This window comes from Musca autumnalis, unplaced genomic scaffold, assembly GCF_047663935.1.
Source record: "Musca autumnalis isolate F117 unplaced genomic scaffold, ASM4766393v1 scaffold_2, whole genome shotgun sequence".
Classification (NCBI taxonomy): Eukaryota; Metazoa; Arthropoda; class Insecta; order Diptera; family Muscidae; genus Musca; species Musca autumnalis.
The window spans coordinates 163,647,158-163,671,818 of record NW_027411755.1 but is presented as its reverse complement, the minus strand read 5'-3'; the positions used below and the strand labels follow the sequence as shown (position 1 = coordinate 163,671,818).

Genomic DNA, 24,661 nt, shown 5'->3' with positions numbered 1-24,661 from the left:
TTGGCAATATAACTCCCGCAGGAAGTTTCTGATTGGTCCAAACTTTGCATATCTTATTATTTCATCTAGTCATGTATCAGGTTGGAATATGGACTATATAGGTCCAGCCCTTCGGGTACCTCCAACACAAAATTTAGGAAAAGTGCAGTTTAACAGCTTATCTCGAATCGTTTTGAAATTTTTTTCCAAAATTTCTACTTGAAGGCCCTGTTACGACGGCGCAACTTTTGTTGGGAGGGCAAGTCCACTCTTCCTGAGGTAAAGGCACAAAATCTGAAAAACAAACCTGCCGATACCAACTACATTGGGTAGTACGTAAGATAACTGTCAAAGGGAGAAATCTCCCACACTCTCCCTTTTAAACGTTTGGCAACATGTTTTGTGTGCGGCCATTGTTAAAACGGTACAAATTTCGGGGCAAATTCATACTTCCTAAGAAATTGGCTCAAAACTCAAAAAAAAAATCCCGTAAAAACGTCAGAAGTATTGTGTTTACTTCTTTGCTTTAGGTCCGAGGCTGAGGGTACATCTCAGTCGGCACAGCTGACTGATACTTTCTTATTTGTTTCAAGCAATCTTAAGCATAAGAATAAAACATACGATTTTCTAGGTCCATAAAATTGGAATTTCAGATCAATAACTTCATAGTTTGAGCCAAATCACTTTCCATAGAGCGATTTCATTAGCTTTGAGCCCGCAACTCTGTGAAAATATTGTATTTCATATAAGTTACCATGGGAAGATAAAACATCACGGATATATTGATCCACTCTTGTATTTTAAAATTTGGAATGACAATTTTTGATTCCCGTTTCCCGGGAATGATAAAAACCGGGAAACCCCAAAACCATAGCCCCAAGAGAAGGCCAAAACTCGGATGGAAAGACCAAGTTGAAGAAGATATCAGCAAACATAGCATCCAAAATTGGAGAAGTAAAGCAAAAGATCGATGCGTTTGGAAATCTATTCTTAGTTCGGCTTATGGAACAAGACGTTCTGTTTAGTATAAAGCCGTCTAAGTGAGTAAGTAATATGTCAATGATTTGGTATAGCCCCACATTACGGTATATACAGATTTTAAAGCAAACTCATGATACAAAAATCAATATTTTTTATATACGGCGTAATTATTGTGTTTTTTTTTTTTTTTTGTCAGTGGCTGAGGGTGTATCTCCGTCAGCACAGCTGACTGATACTTTCTTACTTGTTCGTTCCTACTAAAATATTTACAAAATATGCTTTTATTATCCTTTTTAGTTGCTCCGAGACCTGTTAATTAATACATCCTAAATTTAATTTTTATTCGTTCAGTAATGTCCACTTTAATTGCTCCTAATATCTGTAAAATATCCAATTATCATATACTTTACTTACTCCTTAAAAAACACTTTATAAAGCCCACGTCTATTGCTCCTAAATTTTACTTAAGAACGTGATATCCCAGTTGTTCGGGTAACTAGGGAATAACTAGCAATTTTGCTGGCTACTGGTAAACACACCTAGTTACCACCCAATCTACTCGCAATGTTATAGACTGGTGAATATAACATGGGGATGTCATAGGAAGGGGTCTATTGTCCCCTCACCGCATTACCAGTAACCACCAAATTCGATAGTCATGTGAAAGGCAATTGTCCCCTCACTGCATTACCAGTAACCACCCAATTCGATAGTCGTGTGAAAGGCAATTGTCTCCTGAGTGCATTACGGGTAACCAGTCAATTCGGTAGTCAGAAATGATAGCCAAAAATACTAGTAACTTGAAGTCAGATAAATCGGTTAATGCATATATGCATTAGCCACACTTTATTTTAATACATGGAGTGCAAATATTTTACAAAGGATAATATAATCTTGTATACATACATATAGATCTTTATCCTTGATACTGGAACTAGTGTATGACTACTTGATACAGCGACTTGTGTTTATTTGGTCCTTGTAATGTTTTTCTCGTGGGTCCTTCAGATCATTCAAATGTTCCTGAAATAAAATGTATAGAATTTTAATGAAATGACGCGATAATGAATTGTGTCAAGATATGTATCAATACTTACCACATATATATTATAAATAATCTTCTTAAATTATTCATCCTTCTTATGATTTAGCTGGTAACACGTTCTTTTTTGCATCTTAAAGTTTTTTACAACAAACGCATCAATAAGTTTTTTAATTATGAATAAACAAACAAAATGACAGAATATTTTTTTTATTTTGTTAAAAAAATAAATAATGTTGAAAGGAGATAGTCGATCGATAGTCTATAAAATAGTCAATGTATTACACGCCGCATTACCAAGGAAGCCCATTTCCAGTGACAGAAGCGGGCTATAGGCTATTTTGTGTGCCATTTTTGGGTGTAAAGTAACTAGGATCAATGAGTAACTAGTTACATGCCTATGTCAAAATAGACAATTGCTATTTGTTGAACAACTGGGATGTAATGCACTCACTCTCTTCTAAAATTCAAAATTTATGACTCACACATACTTATTATTAGTTTTCTCACAAAAACAAAACAAAACAACTTCTTCCCCAAAAAGTTAATAATTTTTATTTTATCCCAAAATGTATTTCTAGAAAAATAAATCTATATAAGGATTCTTTGTAACATTTCCACAAAAACTTATCATACATAAATAAGCTAAAACCTCGCCTACACTACCCCCCACCTCATGTGTGGCATTTGTCATAATCGAATTTATGGCTTGGCTTTTCACTTTTACACAATTTATAGCATTTTTGGTGAGTTGGAAGGAAGCAAGCGCCCCTGCGCATACATACAACTACGATTATGACTATTATTGGGGTCACATAGAAGTGTTCTATGAAGACGCATAAATAAATGTACCGTTACAGCCAACAAACAGATGATGATGACGACGACGAAGATGATGGTGTCAAATGCAATTTATGCGTAAATTTTGCATTCTCTTTATTTTATTTTTGCATAATAACTTAAGGAGAAATAAAAAATCAGTCCTCCGCCCCTTTTGCCCAATCATACTATCTCCTACCCTAAGCCATCTAAAGAGGGAAATCCCTTTTGTGCTTAGTATGAACTAGTTTGTGTATGTTTTCTCATGAATTACAGTTGTGGGATAAGAAGCCAACACCACCAGTACCAGTGAACATGCAAGCATTGCCTTTTAACTCCATGTCTGCTAAGCTGACAGCCGCTACACCGTTCCTTTTAATTCTAAACATAAATCTTTAAAAATAACTTTTGTATATTCCATGCACAACACCGTTGTCGTCGTTTATGTGACAAATGCAGTACAACATGAAATTACAGTGGTCCAAAGGGTATGTTCTTTCCCTCAATAGTTCGAATTTAAAACCACAGTACTTTTTGGAATCTAGGTGATGTGAAACTATTTCTATTTCTTCTTTCATAGTGACGAGGGTTAATTAAAAAATAAAATTACATATCACATATCCAGGTCTTCACCAAAATCTAGGGAGACTTGTCTAACTAGGAGGAGACCTGTCTAACTACAGCCTTCTTGTCTCGTCGGTTAAGCTGACGAAGTTTTGACGTAATGGCCTTGTAATCCCTGAAATAGGGTATCTGTAGAGTCACGCGGGAAGGAGCATAAGAGCTAGGGAGGCATCAGAAGGTTAAACATAAAGGACTTATGGTCACTCGAGGGTTAATGAACTGAAAAATAAGCGATCATGAAGGGGAAAGTGAAAGTCACGTCTCCTAAGGGTTAAACTAGGGCCATCTAAACGTTACGGACATTACTTAGGTTTAACTTGACGATCCTATGGTAACTTGAGGGTTATTGAAGGGAAACCTAAGAGTTATGAACACAACGTAGGTTCTAAAAGATTATGTTATATAAGATCATGGGATCTTTTTATAGAAACCCATGAGACCCTATTATAGAAGACCATGAAATCCTCTTATACAAGATTAGGAGGACTATATATGCAAAACAAACCATCTTCTTATAGAAGAGGTCTTCCCAAAGAAGACCATGAGGTCTTCTTACAGAAAACCGTGATGTCTTCTTAGAGAAGGCCATGAGGCGTTCTTATAGGAGACCGTGATTTCTTAAAGAAGACAATGAGCCTTTCCATAGAAGGTCATTAGGTCTTCCTATAGAAGGCCATAAGGTCTTCCTATAGAAGACCATAAGGTCTTCCTATACAAAACAATAAGGTCTTCCTATAGAAGACCATATGGTCTTCCTATAGAAGACCATAAGTTATTTCTATAGAAGACCATAAGGTCTTTCTATAGACGACTATGAGGTCCTGAGGTCTCATAGGCGACCATGTGGTCTTCTCATAGACGACTATGAGCCTCATAGAAGACCATGAGGTCTTCTTATAGGAAACCATGAGGTCTTCTCATAGAAAACAATGAGGTTTTCCCTTGGAAGACCACGAGGTCTTCTCATAGAAAACCATGAGGCCTTCCCATAGAAAACCACGAGGTCTTCTCATAGAAGAACATGAGGTCTTCTCATAGAAGACCATGAGGTCTTCTTATAGGAGACCATGAGGTCTTCTCATAGAAAACCATGAAGTCTTATCAAAGAAGACCATGAGGTCTTCTCATAGAAGACCATAAGGTCTTCTTATAGGAGACCATGAGGTCTTCTTATAGGAGACCATGAGGTCTCCTTATAGGAGACCATGAGGTCTTCTCATAGAAGATCATGAGGTCTTCTCATAGAAGACCATGAGGTCTTCTTATAGGAGACCATGAGGTCTTCTCATAGAAGATCATGAGGCCTTCTCATAGAAGACCATGAGGTCTTCTCATATAAGAGCATGAGGTCTTCTCATAGAAGACCATGAGGTCTTCTCATAGAAAACCATGAGGTCTTCCTATAGAAGACCATAAAGTCTTCCAATGGAAGACCATAAGGTCTTTTTAGACGACCCGGGTCCTGAAGCCATCTTAGAAAAGACCATTAGGTACTTCCAAAGAAGACCATGAAGTCTTCTCATAGAAGACCATGAGGTCTTCTTATAGGAGACCATGAGGTCTTCTCATAGAAGACCATGAGGTCTTCTCATAGAAGACCATGAGGTCTTCTTATAGGAGACCATGAGGTCTTCTTATAGGAGACCATGAGGCCTTCCCATAGAAAACCACGAGGTCTTCTCATAGAAGAACATGAGGTCTTCTCATAGAAGACCATGAGGTCTTCTTATAGGAGACCATGAGGTCTTCTCATAGAAAACCATGAAGTCTTATCAAAGAAGACCATGAGGTCTTCTCATAGAAGACCATAAGGTCTTCTTATAGGAGACCATGAGGTCTTCTTATAGGAGACCATGAGGTCTCCTTATAGGAGACCATGAGGTCTTCTCATAGAAGATCATGAGGTCTTCTCATAGAAGACCATGAGGTCTTCTTATAGGAGACCATGAGGTCTTCTCATAGAAGATCATGAGGCCTTCTCATAGAAGACCATGAGGTCTTCTCATATAAGACCATGAGGTCTTCTCATAGAAGACCATGAGGTCTTCTCATAGAAAACCATGAGGTCTTCCTATAGAAGACCATAAAGTCTTCCAATGGAAGACCATAAGGTCTTTTTAGACGACCCGGGTCCTGAAGCCATCTTAGAAAAGACCATTAGGTACTTCCAAAGAAGACCATGAAGTCTTCTCATAGAAGACCATGAGGTCTTCTTATAGGAGACCATGAGGTCTTCTCATAGAAGACCATGAGGTCTTCTCATAGAAGACCATGAGGTCTTCTTATAGGAGACCATGAGGTCTTCTTATAGGAGACCATGAGGTCTTCTCATAGAAGACCATGAGGTCTTCTCATAGAAGACCATGAGGTCTTCTCATAGAAGACCATGAGGTCTTCTCATAGAAGACCATGAGGTCTTCTCATAGAAGACTATGAGGTCTTCTTATAGAAGACTATGAGGTCTTCTTATAGAAGACTATGAAGTCTTTTCATAGAAGACCATAAGGTCTTCTTATAGGAGACCATAAGGTCTTCTTATAGGAGACCATAAGGTCTTCTTATAGGAGACCATGAGGTCTTCTTATAGGAGACCATGAGGTCTTCTCATAGAAGACGACGAGGTCTTCTCATAGAAGACGATGAGGTCTTCTTATGAAGTCTTCTCATAGAAGACCATGATGTGTTCTCATAGAAGACCATGAGGTCTTCTCATAGAAGACCATGAGGTATTCTCATAGAAGACCATAAGGTCTCCTTATAGAAATACTGCCGGGCCGAACTTTTCATACCCTCCACCATAAAATATTTTTAACTAAAATGGAATAATTTATTTCCTTTCCTGTCCACAATTTAAGGTGCAAACATTTTTCGACAACGGATATCCCAAATGCCTAAATTCTCTAATCTAACCTAAAAAAATGTGTTCTACCAGGTGGTAACTTTATATTTAAATCAAAGGTTGAACCTATCATGATAATTTTTTAGTGAAAAGTTTTTTAACTGCAGGGAAATGTGAAATTTCGGGTAGTTCCGTCAAACAATGTAGCTAAGACCCTCAAAATACTGAAAATCGGGAGATACGGTTCTATGGGTGGATATATCAAAACATGGACCTAAGTCGACGTTTTTGTGGAGAAGTTTCGTGACAACTGAGAACTTCAAACATCAAACTACAGCTAGCTCGGTTAAAAATTGTAGCTAAAACCCTCAAAATACCGAAAATCAGGAAGTACCGTTATATGGGGGTTATACTAATGCATGGACCCATGTTAACGATTTGTACCATAGAAGTTTCGTGACCACAGGGAACCTCAAATTTAAAATTACAGCTACTTCGGTTAAAAATTGTTGCCAAAATCCTCAAAATATCGAAAATCGGGAGGTACCGTTCTATGGGTGGCTTTATCAAAACATGGGGCTGGGTTGACGATTTTTGGTGGACATGTTTCGCGATCACTGAGAACCTCAAATGTCAAATTACAGCTACTTCGATTAAAAATTTTACTAAAAAATCGGGGGGTACCGTTATATGGGGGCTATGACAAAAGCTGTACCGCTCGTTTTCAAGCATTTTGATATTTTTAGTCACATTTGCAGATCGAATTAGCTATAATTTGTCATTTTAGGGAACATACTCGTAAATGATCAAAAGTGACTTAAAACTTCTAACAATTAATGTTTTGGTATAGCCCCAAACCGTGGACCGATATAGCCCATCATCGCATTTGTCCCTCCGGGGACTTTTGTGAGAAATAAATATATTTTAAACAGTCATTTAGAGACAACGCATTGGAAGTAATAATATCGGAAGTCATCTCTCCACGAGGTGACGGAGAGCCTACTAGTTCATCAGCATACTTTGCACCGACAATACCACACCTGCCAATAGATTATCGGCCCCAAAGACAGATCAAACTCTCTTGATCTTCACGATATAAAGCACGATGTCCAAAAGGGGAACTTTTTAAAAAAAAAAAAGAATCCCACTATAATTTTGCCATTAACATGGTAATAAAATTATCAATACTGTGAGCCACTGTAAATCGACCGCACCATGTAAAAGTAATGCATTACTAATTTAGTCTATTTTTGTTTAATGTATTTTGTTTTATTTAAAGAGGAAAAGAAATAAACTTATAAGACATGTCATCTTTGCTTGTTTGTATTTCGATTTTCATACAAAGATTTACCGTTTTTGGGGCTAAGGCAGCACAAACGAATTTTTATGTTTCACAAAAGAGGCAAATGGATACCTAGCAACCCGACAAAGTGTACAGATAGGTAGGTAGGTGATTCTTTGCTTTTTAGGGGTACATTAGTGAAATGGCAATCGAAGCATTTATGACTAAAAGTTTGTTTTTATTTTCCATGATTTTTTTAATAGTTTTTTTGTTTGGTCAAATATTTAAGCAATCTCTCCTTGACCAGCCCACCAGCATTCAAATATTAAATTGTTATTTTTTCTGTGTCGATGTTGCTGTTGTTGTCATAATTTGAAAGCCATAAAAATGCACTTTAGAAATGTCTCCCTCATACTATGTTTCTAACTAATAAGAAAAGAGACAACGACGAGTTAATAATGCCAGCGGATTAATAAACACTTAAAATTGGGAAATTTTCCTCCTCAATTTTGGTTTCGAATTACGTGAGTTTTATGATTTTTCTGGTATTTTTATCATTTCTAAAGCATATTTATTTGTTAATCACAAATTAAGCCATAGTGGAAATCGGCCATAAAACGGGCTTCCACCCTTTTTTCGTATTCTCTCATTGGCATAATCAATAATCAAATTATGCAGAATTTATTATTATTCAGTTTTATTGCTGTTAGAAATCCAGCCCACGATGCACTTTTGGTTGGGAGATAATAAAACAAAATAGAAAAACAAGTAATAAAGTGAAAAATCTGATATTTAGAGTTATGCTTGTCAAAAGGTTTCGAACACATCGTAAATCATCTTCAATAATAACTGGTGATGTTTTTATTTGATATCCAGCTGATGATCCAGCTGATGATGCAGCAACATACAATTAAAACCAAAATTCGATATTTTAATAATATCTTTATTGTAGAAGTCAAATTTGAAAGAAAATCTTACAGCACTCCTTAGTGACCCTGTATTAAAAACATTTTTCGATAAGGAATCATGAGGCAATTTTCAACACCAAATGCGATTTTAATAAAATCAGCCTTTAAAAAATCCTAAAAATGTGAACTTTGACCGCGATTTATTTGAAAATCCCTCCAGCGATGTTTCCTTGTTTTTGGATTTTTCAGAATCCACAAAAGCTTCCCAGGTGTAAGCAGTTTTCATTTAAAGTTAGTTAAGGCGCACCGTTCATGACATTGTTCTATTAGGAGGCTATACATTGACCCAATTTGAACTTCTATATCTTAAAGTGGTAAAACCTAGGAACAAGTCATAAAGGTCAATCTTGTAGAGAATTTTCACTGCTACAACATTTTAGTCCCCTTACGATAGAACAAGCGGTTTTCAAGAAAAATCGTGAAAACCTAGAAAAACCACAAACATTTGAACTTTGACCGCGATTTTTTTGAAAATCCCTTCGGCGATTTTGTTATTTTTTAAGATTTCTCATCTATGAACATTGAAGTTGCAGAATTCGTAAAAACTTTTCAGGTGTAAGCACCTTTCATTTAAAGTTAGTTAAGACGCACTGTGTATTTGTTTACCTATTCCTAAAATATTTTTGTACAAATCAAAGATAAAATATTCAAAATATTTGTTTTTTTATTTCATTTCAGCATGTGGCGAGCTATGAAATCAAATAAACACTCTCTAAAGTCATTTCCAAACAAGGAGGAAAAAATCACTACAAAACGGAAATAAAGTGTCTTATGAAATCAAATCAAAATGAAACGAAACGAAAAATCAAAAGTAGAGGGGGAATAAAGGGAAATTAATAAAAAAGAATTAAAAATTTTAAACACAAACAAATGATTAATTATTTACGAATATAAAAACAAAAGATTAATAACAACAGAACATAAACAAGAAATTTAAATGAGTAATAATTTTTTATAAACAATTAAAAACTATTATTTATAAAAAAAACAAAAAGCAGTGAAATATTAAAAAAAGTATAAAATTTTGTTTAATGAAATTGAAATAAAATCAAAAAATCTTCAAAGTGCCCGCCGGATTTACAAAAGACAATGTTGAAACATTACAGCTGTTTCTTGGCCATGCCATGGCGTTGAGCATCACTGATACTTTCGACAGTGTCATAAACCCTTCGACATCATTGTTGCAGCATAATTTAAATGAAAACAAAAAACTATAAATAAACTTTTGTATTTTGTGAAGAAATTATTACGTGTTTTGAAACTTAAAAATACTTCCTAGTGATCTGATGTGCCACCATTACTTATAAAGTGTCCTTAGTTTGTGATAATTAAAAACGAAAAACAAAATATGGCTTTTATAAACAGAAGAAATTTTTCAGTGACATTTTTATATACAATACTGCTTCTGGCGGTGTGTAAGCTGCAGGAGACAAATTCAATGAAAGGTGAGTACTAAACGTTTAATTTATTGTATGTAAACAAATTTAAAAGAATATTTATTGTACGTGAAGTTGTTGTTGTAAAACTTCCAAATATGTGGTATGTGTGTGCAAATACTTATGAAGGCATAGGAATGAAAAATTCTAATTTTGATTCCTATCGGTTTAGATTTGGATATAACCCTCATGTATATCTTTCACCAATTTTGCTATAAATCGATAAATTTTTGATGAATAGCCTTCAAATGTAACTTTCTAAGGCCCCTATTCAGTATTACAGATTTTGAGACAAATCGGTTCAGGTTTGGAGAAAATATCCCGTATTAAATTTGAAGGCTATTCAATAAAAACTGACCGAGTTATAACAAAAATTGGGGAAAGATATATGGGGGCTATATCCAAATCTGAAACGATTTTTGTGAAGAAAATTTCACATATTACATTTGAACCCTACTGGATTAAAATTGACCGAGTTATAGCAAAATCGGGGAAACATATATATACCCAAATCTAGACCGATATTTTGTGAAAATCGTAAAGCTACTCAGGGGACTAAGAAAATAACACATATTAAATTTGAAAGCTATTTGATCAAAATTAATTGACCGAGTTATAGCAAAATCGGGGAAAGATATATATGGGGCCTATAACCACATCTGAACCGATAATAAATGCTTGTGCAAAAATTCATCAACCTAGTTTAACTCCTTCTATTTTTGTCAACTTTTGTATGGAAGCAGCACCGGTAAAATATTCTTCTTCTCACGAAGATCGTCCATTGGTGTCATAGAAGACACCACGTTGCAGTCGTTAAAGCGACAGTGTGTCAGGTTTGAATATTCCTTCACTGGGTAACGGTAACATTTGCTCATTACAATCGCGCCGCATATCTTAGCACATACCGGACTATTTGTGTAACGTGGTTTTGTCGTAGGCTGGGGTAGACTTAGTCGTGTCCAGGGTCGCCATAAGGGCCCACTAAACCTTACGGAATAATAAAACGAGTATTCTCCCTTTCCTGGGGGTTAAATCGGACATTTATTGATGTAAAACTAATTTATAATCTACTGATTTTTAAATACGATAAGAAGGGTTTAATTAGCAACTGGTAGATCGGGTAACTGACTGGGGGATCGGCAACTTGGATTCAGTATTTGTGGTTGGAAGCTTCGTACGAGGTAAGTGGAGTGGTAGGGCCCAACGACACGGTATTAAGTTCGGAAGCGGCGATTCGCAGATGCCCTGAAGCTGGATGACTCGGTTTCAGTAATTGACGGAAGAACGACCGGCTTCGGGATTCGTAGTAAATGATTTGATGATGATCGGGAATTCGGTGATTCGCCGTTCGGTAGAAGGCAATCTGAAGATATTTGGGAACTCGGTGATTCGTCGTCCGTAGTAGGGGATTTGAAGATAATCGGGAATTCGATGATTCGCTGTTCGGTAGTAGGCGATTTGAAGATACTCGGGAACTCGGTGATTCGTGTTGTAGATGATCGGCTACTCGGGGTTCGTATGTGTTCGGCCACTCGGTGATTCGTGTTGTAGATGTTCGGCTACTCGGGGTTCGTATGTGTTCGGTGATTCGGTGTCCGGCGTTCGGTCACTCGTAGATGTTCGGCCACTTGGTGTTCGTATGGTAGATTGGGTTCTCGGCTCTCGTGTTGTAGGGGTTCGGCCACTCGGTGATTCAGCACTCGGCTCGATTGTTCGGGTCGTCGTTAGTTAGTGTTAGTTCTAAGTTAACTTCTACACTATACTACGAGTGCTGGCTAGTGGAACAAGACCCGAAGGTGGAGTGGAGCAACATCCGAATGTGTAGTAGGACAACACCCTGATGTGGAGTGGAACAATACCCGGAGATGGAGTGGAACAACACCCGAAGGTGGAGTGGAAGAACACCCGAAGGTGGAGTGGAACAACACCCGAAGGTGGAGTGAAACAACACCCGAAGGTGGAGTGAAACAACACCCGAAGGTGGGGTGGAACAGCACCCAGAAGTGGAGTGGAACAACACCCGGAGATGGAGTGAATGTATTAGCCACCGCGCAAAGGGGTAGCTCTCAAAAATACTTCCCTACACTCCCGCGTCGGTTGGCGGACTACGAACACACAACTGCACTCAAGCCCGTATGGCTGGCTCCCTGCAGTAGCAAGCAAGCCTCCCAGTCCCACCACAAACTGAAATACTTAAATAAACGGTCGCACAAAGCGATTGAGAATTACTCCGTTGTTCTCATGTTGGAGATTAATCAAAATGCATTGTACGGTGCGTTACAATGTAATGAATGTGTACTGGTTGTATAGGTACGGGTTTTAACAGTGTGGATGGTATTGCGTTGTTAGGTGGTGGACCGTAATGTTGTTCCTAATATGTACGTGATCATTTTGTCACGTTACATTTGTAAGTTCAAAGCTAAGTTTTTGTCAACATCCCAAGTGCTGCCGGTCATCAAACTTTTTCCTACTTCTGATCTTGTCATTAATAACTGCGGCTTTCACGGAAAACTTAACGATAGTACCTGATAACATTACGATTTCAATGCCGTCTGGAGAGTGTAGGATTTCAGAAAGGTAGATGTTAAGCACTTCCGGAGATATCTGCCCGCCTTAAAGAACTACCTGTTTCACTCTACGGGTCTTGTACTTCTTATTTCTGAGTTTCACAAACGACTGACTTCCATACATATAGCTGATTATCCAACCTTTCACACACGACTGGATGGAAGTCTTCTCTTCTTCTTCGATAGGTCAAGAGCCACCATGACTGTTCGGTCGCACCAACTGTTCTGGTTCAGTACTCGATTGATAGGTATGGAGACTGTGTGTAGTGTTGTGGATATTTTGCTTCTCATCATGGGGAGGAGTAGTGCTTCATTACTGGCGTCAAGAGGGAAATCGGCGTGTACCCCATGTGTTCATTCAGTTGGTTAAGCATTACCCTTGAGATTCGGTGGAACCCAATGCTTTGGTGATTCACGTTTCCGATGTCGTCTGCAACATCGCTCATCGTAAATTGTAGCGATATCTTCTCGGCTGATATCACTCCACTTTGCTCTATCACTCTGTGGGTTCTCTATAAACTGCCGGTAAACTGCCTCGGATCTGTCACGGTCACTCCGTTGAAAGCAACAGCTGCTCCATCATCCTTCTTTCTCGGATTCGAAAGTAATTTAACAATTTACTTAATCTTGTGGTATTCAGGGTTCGTACGTCGAAGTTTATCACATTTCTTATTAGTTAGTCCCGCATATGCTGGGAAATTTGGTCCAATTTCGGGTATTCGGCCAGCAGGTATGTAGCGACCGGTAGGAGCAAAGATGATGTCCCGGAAGAAAATTTACCAATCATCGCTGGAGAGAGCTGTTCATTCCCCCAGATATTCGGGTATTTAATATCTGGGGGAATGAACAGCTCTCTGCAGCTATAATTGGTAAATTCTCTGAATCCATTGTACGGCTGTCAGAGGATAAGAATGACAGTCTGTTAATGATAGGAAGATTGTCTGAGTTAAGGGAAATAACGGGTTGGCAGATTATGTCATTTATTAGACCGGGTGCCACAATGGTGATGTCTGACGAGCTATGGCAGTCTCCTCTTATCCTCGTAAAAGAGCCTTCATTCACCGTGCAAAGTGTGGAGCTATCAATTTGTTCGGCCAGATCTGTACCCCTCTGATTATTGCCTAGGACGGATTGCCTAAGCACATGGTTATTGACCTCACCCGCCAATCAGCTTTTCCATGTTTCAGAAAAATACGGTCAGCGGTTCTGCAGTCTGGTGGTCTGTTAAGGGATGGTCAGAAGATGGTCTGAGCCACGGAAAATGACAGGTTTCCAGTTATCAATTTGCTCGGTCATCCCAAAGCTCATAATGAGGATTGAAATCTCTTATTGCATAAGGAAACCAGATTCTTGCTGACTTTGTTGCGGAGACCGTTGCAATTGAATTGCAGAAAAAAACTCAAGCGAGTTAGGCTTGTAGTGGATAGACTACTGTATAAGGAAGGAAAGTCCTCCTTCGCTTCCTGTTCGATCCCGCTGCAACACGTTTCAACCATTGCAACGTTGAAAAGTACAGGTGACGGTGAGCTTTAGTCCTAAGTCGCGGCTGCCGTGATATCCATCCGACTAATAAATTTTACAATTTTGCTGTCTTTGTTACAGAGACCGGTGTAATTAAATTGCAGAACCTTTTGCATTTTTGGGACCCTGAACAGCAAAATGTGGTGTTAGAATCCAACAGCCACATAATTGAAACGATTAAAAACAAAGCGGTCTCGGAATTACACCCATTCCCTACATCCATTTCATACATACATTTGCCCGAAGGACACGGGAGACTTCTCTTATAACAATGAGTGCACGCCGATTCATATTAGTTCAATTATATGGGATCTACCTTTTATAGCGAGTTTCATAACACCACTTATAAAGAAGTTTTACATGGCTGGAAGACTCAGGAAATGTTGCCATTACACTGAGGGGTATTTTGCCACCGTAAAGTATGATGTTTTCGCCCGGCCTGGGAATCGAATCGCAGAACTTATAAGCGCAGGGCGTGCTTTCATTTGCATAACGGTGGCGCCCTACATCCATTACATCTCACTAATGTTTCCATTTCATTATGTTAAATCTTAGATACTTTGACCAAAATCCGAGAGAAAATTATAGAAGAAATTTGACTTTGCAGATTTTGACAATTTTTGTTCTTAATGACCAGAGCTACAACTCTTCCTTTAACAGTTAATCAAAATTCTCCACGGTTTGGCAAAGCCTCAAATCATTGGGACTCATAACCGCGAAAGTACAAGTGATGGGAAAAACGCCGAGACATGTGTCTTATTTTTTGGTCTTTAATAACGGTGCGGTGTCAGAATATGGTTAATTTTTTTTTCGTGCCGCACAGTGTTTTTTAAATACTATAATATATTAATACAGGAATGTCTAATGTCTCACAAAACATATTTCCATTCATCACCAACACCATAATCCAATCAGCCATTTACAGTAAAATTCTTTAAAATTTCTCAAAATAATAATTCGTGGAAATCAAATCACAATCCCATTTCCCGTTTGAGTCATTGTGAAACAAAATAAGTTTTCGAATTTTCGTAACTATGTATGTGATTAAGATGTCATTTTGTTTCACATTAGCAATTTATTGCTTGGAGGGCAATATTGTGAAAGGTCACCATTTTCTGAGAAATTTTATAAAAAAAAAACCAAAAAATTCAAAAGAATCAATTTATTTACATTGATACATTACAAATAAAACTATAATCGATAACAATCGGGATGTCTATTCCAAAAAAAAAAAATATTCATACATATATTACACCAACTGCTGTAACAATTGCAACAGAGTGTGCAATAATTACAGCACTTTATTCCTAAATGTTAAACAATGAATTTTTATTTTATTTAACAAATTCAAAATCTAATCATGAAAATAAGCAACAAGAAGACATGGCAATTCATTATATTGGACCTTACCCAGACAAACGACCAAGCAATTCAGATGAAGAGCATCTGACCATAAGGCTTATTGTCTGACAACAAAAACCCGTATTAACAATATTGACAAATGGCCAAGAAACCAAAAAAAAACAAAACATCGTTTAGACTTTGTGCTTAATTTTTTACTAAAAACTAAAATACACCGAACCCTGAAGAAAATCTATAAAGAAAAAATTAATGCAACTCTCTTGCCAAGTAAAAAGTGAAAATACAAAACATCATCAGTGCCTACCGAACGAAGAACATCTCACATGTGTGAAAACAAAATTGTCTGTCTGCTTGAGAAACAAAAGAACATCTTCAGTTGTACAACAACAATAACAAAAATATATTGGGTGAATCATTCATTTCTTGACGAAATGATCATCAAAAACTACAAAAAAAAATGGACGACGCACTTTTGCACAGATCCCAAAAAATGACGTCACGCACCCATGAGTGTGAAAATCGTAGAAGAAGAGCCAAGAAAACAAATATAAAAAAACAAACAACAAAAGAAAAGCCCAAAGAAAAACTAATGAAAATTTATACAAAACTGCTCTAAAATTATCGTAAACATTACGTATTCATACTAAATTAAATTGCACAAACAAACAACAACAACGATTCGAAGTGAAAAAACAGAGGCGGAGATAATGGGGGGGTTGTGTTAGAGTAAATTCATGAAACGAAAAGTCAAGTACTCGATTTTGGAACAACGTAGGTGGGGTTAGTACCTATATTGCATACTGTCTGATTAACAGTATTTATCAAGTCTCAAGCGGACTATAGAAGAGTTTTGATGCATTGTTCATGTACTCAAAGAGTGTCTTAACTCAAAAAAAAAAACAATTTTCAAGAAATTAAATTTGAATTTCTTGTTTTTTGCATTTTGCCCTTTCTTACAGAAAGGGTCTCAAAAATCACTCTTTCTTACAAAAAGGGTGTTAAAAAGCAGCCTTTCTTACAGGGTCTTACGGAACAGCATTTCTTACAGAAAGGGTCTCACGGAACAGCCTATCTTACAGAAAGGGTCTTTCGGAACACACCTTCTTACAGAAAGGGTATTACGAAGCACCCTTTCTTACCGAAAAGGTGTTACGTAGCACCCTTTCTTACAGAAAGTGTCACACGAATCACCCTTTCTTACAGAAAGAGTCTAAGGAAGCACCCTTTCTTATAGAAAGGGTATTAAGAAACACCCTTTTTTACGGAAAGAGTATTAAGAAACACCTTTTCTTACAAAAATGGTGTCAAAAAGCAGCCTTTCTTACAGGGTCTTACAAAGCACCCTTTCTTGCAGAAGGGGTCTTACGGAACAGCATTTCTTACAGAAAGGGTCTTACGGAACACCCCTTCTTATAGAAAGGGTATTACGGAACACCCCTTCTTATAGAAAGGGTATTGCGAAGCACGCTTTCTTACAGAAAGGGTCTTACGAAGCACACTTTCTTACAGAAAGGGTCTTACGAAGCACACTTTTTTACAGAAAGGGTCTTACGAAGCACTATTTCTTACATAAAAAGGGTCTTAAGAAAACCTTTTCTTGCAGAAAAAGCCTTGTGAAGCACCGTTTCTTACAGAAAGAGCCTTGGGAAGCACCCTTTCTTACCGAAAGAGCCTTGGGAAGCACCCTTTCTTACAGAAAGAGACTTGGGAAGCACCCTTTCTTACAGAAAGAGCCTTGGGAAGCACCTTTTCTTACAGAAAGTGTCACACGAATCACCCTTTCTTACAGAAAGAGTCTAAGGAAGCACCCTTTCTTATAGAAAGGGTATTAAGAAACACCCTTTTTTACGGAAAGAGTATTAAGAAACACCCTTTCTTACAAAAATGGTGTCAAAAAGCAGCCTTTCTTACAGGGTCTTACAAAGCACCCTTTCTTGCAGAAGGGGTCTTACGAAGCACACTTTTTTACAGAAAGGGTCTTACCTTTTCTTGCAGAAAAAGCCTTGTGAAGCACCGTTTCTTACAGAAAGAGCCTTGGGAAGCACCCTTTCTTACAGAAAGAGCCTTGGGAAGCACCCTTTCTTATAGAAAGATCCTTGGGAAGCACCCTTTCTTACCGAAAGAGCCTTGGGAAGCACCCTTTGTTACAGAAAGAGACTTGGGAAGCACCCTTTCTTACAGAAAGAGCCTTGGGAAGCACCCTTTCTTACAGAAAGTATCACACGAATCACCCTTTCTTACAGAAAGAGTCTAAGGAAGAAATACCCTTTCTTACGGAAGAGTCTTAGGAAACACCCTTTCTTATAGAAAGGTTCATACGAAGCACCCTTTCTTAAGCACTCTATCTTACAGAAAAGGCTTATGAAACACCCCTCCTTACAGAAAGGGTCCTACGAAACACCCCTCCTTACAGAAAGGGTCTTATGAAACACCCCTCCTCACAGAAAGGGTCCTACGAAACACCCTCCTTACAGAAAGGGTCTTACGAAACACCCTTCCTTACAAAAAGGGTCCTACGAAACACCCTTTCTTACAGAGAGGGTCTTACAGAAAGGTTCATACGAAGCACCCTTTCTTACAGAAAGGTTCATACGAAGCACCCTTTCTTACAGAAAGGTTCATACGAAGCACCCTTTCTTACAGAAAGGTTCATACGAAGCACCCTTTCTTACAGAAAGGTTCATACGAAGCACCCTTTCTTACAGAAAGGTTCATACGAAGCACCCTTTCTTACAGAAAGGTTCATACGAAGCACCCTTTCTTACAGAAAGGTTCATACGAAGCACCCTTTCTTACAGAAAGGTTCATACGAAGCACCCTTTCTTACAGAAAGGTTCATACGAAGCACCCTTTCTTACAGAAAGGTTCATACGAAGCACCCTTTCTTACAGAAAGGTTCATACGAAGCACCCTTTCTTACAGAAAGGTTCATACGAAGCACCCTTTCTTACAGAAAGGTTCATACGAAGCACCCTTTCTTACAGAAAGGTTCATACGAAGCACCCTTTCTTACAGAAAGGTTCATACGAAGCACCCTTTCTTACAGAAAGGTTCATACGAAGCACCCTTTCTTACAGAAAGGTTCATACGAAGCACCCTTTCTTACAGAAAGTGTCATACGAAGCACCCTTTCTTACAGAAAGTGTCATACGAAGCACCCTTTCTTACAGAAAGTGTCATACGAAGCACCCTTTCTTACAGAAAGTGTCATACGAAGCACCCTTTCTTACAGAAAGTGTCATACGAAGCACCCTTTCTTACTGAAAGTGTCATACGAAGCACCCTTTCTTACTGAAAGTGTCATACGAAGCACCCCTTTTTTACAGAAAGTGTCATACGAAGCACCCCTTTTTTACAGAAAGTGTCATACGAAGCACCCTTTCTTACAGAACGTGTCATACGAAGCACCCTTTCTTACAGAAAGTGTCATACGAAGCACCCTTTCCCAGAGAAAGTGTCACACGAAGCACCCTTTCTTACAGAAAGTGTCATACGAAGCACCCTTTCTTACAGAAAGTGTCATACGAAGCACCCTTTCTTACAGAAAGTGTCATACGAAGCACCCTTTCTTACAGAAAGTGTCATACGAAGCACCCCTTTTTTACAGAAAGTGTCATACGAAGCACCCCTTTTTTACAGAAAGTGTCATACGAAGCACCCCTTTTTTACAAAAAGTATCATACGAAGCACCCTTTCTTACAGAAAGTGTCATACGAAGCACTCTTTCTTACAGAAAGTGTCATACGAAGCACCTTTTCTTACAGAAAGTGTCATACGAAGCACCCTTTCTTACAGAAAGTGTCATATGAAGCACTCTTTCTTACAGAAAGTGTCATACGAAGCACCTTTTCTTACAGAAAGTGTCATACGAAGCACCTTTTCTTACAGTAAGTGTCATACGAAGCACACATACTTACAGAAAGTGTCATACGAAGCACACATTCTTACAGAAAGTGTAATACGAAGGACTCTTTCTTACAGAAAGTGTCATACGAAGCACACTTTCTTACAGAAAGTGTCATACGAAGCACCTTTTTTTTACAGAAGCACTCTTTCTTACAGAAAGTGTCATACGAAGCACGTTTTTTTACAGAAGCACTCTATCTTACAGAAAGTGTCATGCGAAGTACCTTTTTTTACAGAAGCACTCTTTCTTACAGAAAGTGTCATACGAAGCACCTTTTCCTACAGAAAGTGTAATACGAAGGACTCTTTCTTACAGAAAGTGTAATACGAAGCACGTTTTTTTACAGAAGCACTCTTTCTTACAGAAAGTGTCATACGAAGAACCTTTTCTTACAGAAGCACTCTATCTTACAGAAAGTGTCATACGAAGGACCTTTTTTTACAGAAGCACTCTTTCTTACAGAAAGTGTCATACGAAGCACGTTTTTTTACAGAAGCACTCTTTCTTACAGAAAGTGTCATACGAAGCACCTTTTTTTTACAGAAGCACTCTTTCTTACAGAAAGTGTCATACGAAGCACCTTTTCTTACAGAAAGTGTCATACGAAGCACCTTTTCTTACAGAAAGTGTCATACGAAGCACCCTTTCCTACAGAAAGTGTCATACGAAGCACCCTTTCTTACAGACAGTTTCATACGGAGCACCCTTTATTACAGAAAGTGTCATACGAAGCACGCTTTCTTACAGAAAGTGTCATACGAAGCACCTTTTCTTACAGAAAGTGTCATACGAAGCACCCTTTCCTACAGAAAGTGTCATACGAAGCACACATTCTTACAGAAAGTGTCATACGAAGCACCATTTCTTACAGAAAGTGTCATACGAAGAACCTTTTCTTACAGAAGCACTCTATCTTACAGAAAGTGTCATACGAAGGACCTTTTTTTACAGAAGCACTCTTTCTTACAGAAAGTGTCATACGAAGCACGTTTTTTTACAGAAGCACTCTTTCTTACAGAAAGTGTCATACGAAGCACCTTTTTTTACAGAAGCACTCTTTCTTACAAAAAGTGTCATACGAAGCACCTTTTCTTACAGAAAGTGTCATACGAAGCACCTTTTCTTACAGAAAGTGTCATACGAAGCACCCTTTCCTACAGAAAGTGTCATACGAAGCACCCTTTCTTACAGACAGTTTCATACGGAGCACCCTTTATTACAGAAAGTGTCATACGAAGCACACATACTTACAGAAAGTGTCATACGAAGCACACATTCTTACAGAAAGTGTAATACGAAGCACTCTTTCTTACAGAAAGTGTCATACGAAGCACGTTTTTTTACAGAAGCACTCTTTCTTACAGAAAGTGTCATACGAAGCACCTTTTTTTTACAGAAGCACTCTTTCTTACAAAAAGTGTCATACGAAGCACCTTTTCTTACAGAAAGTGTCATACGAAGCACCTTTTCTTACAGAAAGTGTCATACGAAGCACCCTTTCCTACAGAAAGTGTCATACGAAGCACCCTTTCTTACAGACAGTTTCATACGGAGCACCCTTTATTACAGAAAGTGTCATACGAAGCACACATACTTACAGAAAGTGTCATACGAAGCACACATTCTTACAGAAAGTGTAATACGAAGGACTCTTTCTTACAGAAAGTGTCATACGAAGCACACTTTCTTACAGAAAGTGTCATACGAAGCACCTTTTTTTTACAGAAGCACTCTTTCTTACAGAAAGTGTCATACGAAGCACGTTTTTTTACAGAAGCACTCTTTCTTACAGAAAGTGTCATACGAAGAACCTTTTCTTACAGAAAGTGTAATACGAAGGACTCTTTCTTACAGAAAGTGTAATACGAAGCACGTTTTTTTCCAGAAGCACTCTTTCTTACAGAAAGTGTCATACGAAGAACCTTTTCTTACAGAAGCACTCTATCTTACAGAAAGTGTCATACGAAGGACCTTTTTTTACAGAAGCACTCTTTCTTACAGAAAGTGTCATACGAAGCACGTTTTTTTACAGAAGCACTCTTTCTTACAGAAAGTGTCATACGAAGCACCTTTTTTTTACAGAAGCACTCTTTCTTACAGAAAGTGTCATACGAAGCACCTTTTCTTACAGAAAGTGTCATACGAAGCACCTTTTCTTACAGAAAGTGTCATACGAAGCACCCTTTCCTACAGAAAGTGTCATACGAAGCACCCTTTCTTACAGACAGTTTCATACGGAGCACCCTTTATTACAGAAAGTGTCATACGAAGCACGCTTTCTTACAGAAAGTGTCATACGAAGCACCTTTTCTTACAGAAAGTGTCATACGAAGCACCCTTTCCTACAGAAAGTGTCATACGAAGCACACATTCTTACAGAAAGTGTCATACGAAGCACCATTTCTTACAGAAAGTGTCATACGAAGAACCTTTTCTTACAGAAGCACTCTATCTTACAGAAAGTGTCATACGAAGGACCTTTTTTTACAGAAGCACTCTTTCTTACAGAAAGTGTCATACGAAGCACGTTTTTTTACAGAAGCACTCTTTCTTACAGAAAGTGTCATACGAAGCACCTTTTTTTACAGAAGCACTCTTTCTTACAAAAAGTGTCATACGAAGCACCTTTTCTTACAGAAAGTGTCATACGAAGCACCTTTTCTTACAGAAAGTGTCATACGAAGCACCCTTTCCTACAGAAAGTGTCATACGAAGCACCCTTTCTTACAGACAGTTTCATACGGAGCACCCTTTATTACAGAAAGTGTCATACGAAGCACACATACTTACAGAAAGTGTCATACGAAGCACACATTCTTACAGAAAGTGTAATACGAAGCACTCTTTCTTACAGAAAGTGTCATACGAAGCACGTTTTTTTACAGAAGCACTCTTTCTTACAGAAAGTGTCATACGAAGCACCTTTTTTTTACAGAAGCACTCTTTCTTACAAAAAGTGTCATACGAAGCACCTTTTCTTACAGAAAGTGTCATACGAAGCACCTTTTCTTACAGAAAGTGTCATACGAAGCACCCTTTCCTACAGAAAGTGTCATACGAAGCACCCTTTCTTACAGACAGTTTCATACGGAGCACCCTTTATTACAGAAAGTGTCATACGAAGCACACATACTTACAGAAAGTGTCATACGAAGCACACATTCTTACAGAAAGTGTAATACGAAGGACTCTTTCTTACAGAAAGTGTCATACGAAGCACACTTTCTTACAGAAAGTGTCATACGAAGCACCTTTTTTTTACAGAAGCACTCTTTCTTACAGAAAGTGTCATACGAAGCACGTTTTTTTACAGAAGCACTCTTTCTTACAGAAAGTGTCATACGAAGAACCTTTTCTTACAGAAGCACTCTATCTTACAGAAAGTGTCATACGAAGGACCTTTTTTTACAGAAGCACTCTTTCTTACAGAAAGTGTCATATGAACCACCCTTTTTTACATAGTGGGTCTTACAAAGCATCCGTTCTTACAGAAATGGTCTAAAGAAACACGCTGTAAGAAAGGGTCTTATAAAGTGTCCTTTCTTAAAAAAAGTTCTTACAATCAAATCCAGGCTCTCAAGACCGTAGTTAGTCTATGGGTCTTTACATGGGCTTCTAAGTGCACCAGCATTTGAGAAGGAAAGAACCATGTAGTTCTTATTCTGTGTCGAACATGGAACTCTCTCTCTCAAAGTAAATAGTTTTAGCCATTATAGGCGAAGAAAATATCCTGTCATATTATGATGTATATCCGAAGTATTATAAAAGGTATGATAAAAAATGTGTAACAAGGTAAAAAGAGGGGGAAATAATAGCTGATGCAAAATTGCTCCCTCATCACCGATTCCAGCCTCCCAACCCTGCTTTATTTCTATTCTAGTTCATTAATATACAGATACACAAATATATGTATGTATGTACGTACACGCCATTCAATTACACAGCATAATATTTTCAACTGTGACAGACCTTTGGTGCGGCATGTGATCCACACCAAATGCGTTCTTGTTGCACGTTTGGGGGCATAACGACAACAAAATGTAGACAACAAAAATAAAAAAAAATTGTGTTTTTTAGAAACAAAAATTGACTACCCATGACTATGAAGAGAATGCACTTTTACAAGTCAAATGTCAAGCGTGAAAAATGCGTTAAGCGTTTAGTGCTTGCTGGTTGGTGATGCATTTCGCCAAGAGTTTTATTTTATCTGTTCTCTTTAGCTGTTGTTGGCTGGTTGCCGTTGTTGCTGCTGCTGTTGCTATTTTGCGAATTTTATTTGTAAGAATATGGATGGCAAAAGAGTGGTTACGACGGACATCTGTCGGCAGTGTTTTTTCTTGTTTCTTTGTTTTTTGTTGCTTCGCCAATGCGGCACGTTGTTGTGAATGATATTTTAAGATATTCATATCTACTTTTTAACACTTCTTCATTGCCGCCTTTTTATTGTTGTTCGAATTGGTGGTTCTTTGTTGTACATTGATGGGTTTTTGATTTGGGAGAGAAGGAGAAATGTGCCATTATTGGTAATAGAGGGGGCCACGATTAGGGTATCGAGTGTTTAAGTTTACTTCGATATATGTATGCAGGTTTATTATGAACGTTTCTAGCTTATCAGAAAGTAGAGAACGGGCCCTCCGATGCACATCAGTGGTTTGATTATCATTGATGTAAAAGATCTTATTGGATTGGATGTAATCCCGTTTCCAGATGCCGTCTCCCAGCCTTCTTAAAGTAAGTATTATGAAGTTCCCCAATGTAATAACACATCGGTGCCCTGACAGAGTCATAAATTTGTAGACCGATCGTATGAGAGCCATTCCCGAGTTAGTTAATTCCCGATTTTGTTGCTCGGAGGAATATTCGACCATGGTCCGTCACTTCAACAGTTATGTGTTTATGCTTTTTCACCTTGAGAGCGGCAACATATCCCGGTATGAATGTTCCGAGCTCTTTTGTCCGTAGAAGAAAGGCGGGCCATGGATCTGTTTCGTTTATCAGATCCGCTTCCACCACATGTCAACATCGGTGAGATGTAAAGGATGTTGAGAAATGGTGCACTTCCAAGGCTGTTCGGTCTCCAAGACTATCGCGAAATGAGTTATGTCGCTGCCCCCATACTCTCCTAAGCAACAACAAACATATTATCTACGCCGTTCCTGCAATTCAATTGCAACGGATTCTGGAACAAAGTCAGTGAAATTTATGTGCCGAAAAATATCCAGGTCGCCGAGACCCACAAAACAAAGTTCACCGTCATGTGTAGCTTGCAACATTGCGATTGTTACAAAGTTTTCAGAAAAGATCGTACATGAAACGGATGAGGAGAGCTTGTCA

At 38.2% G+C, this 24,661-nt stretch overlaps 1 protein-coding gene across 1 annotated transcript in view; it reads left to right on the top strand.

The window, feature by feature from the left end:
- Positions 1–24,661, top strand: part of kon (chondroitin sulfate proteoglycan 4-like protein) — a 99,869-nt gene that overhangs the window by 25,580 nt on the left and 49,628 nt on the right. Inside the window, exon 2 of the mRNA XM_073969716.1 lies at positions 9,213–9,979. Within this exon, the coding sequence (XP_073825817.1) occupies positions 9,883–9,979 (97 nt within the window). The 5' untranslated portion in view covers positions 9,213–9,882. The remainder of the gene's footprint in view (positions 1–9,212; positions 9,980–24,661) is intronic.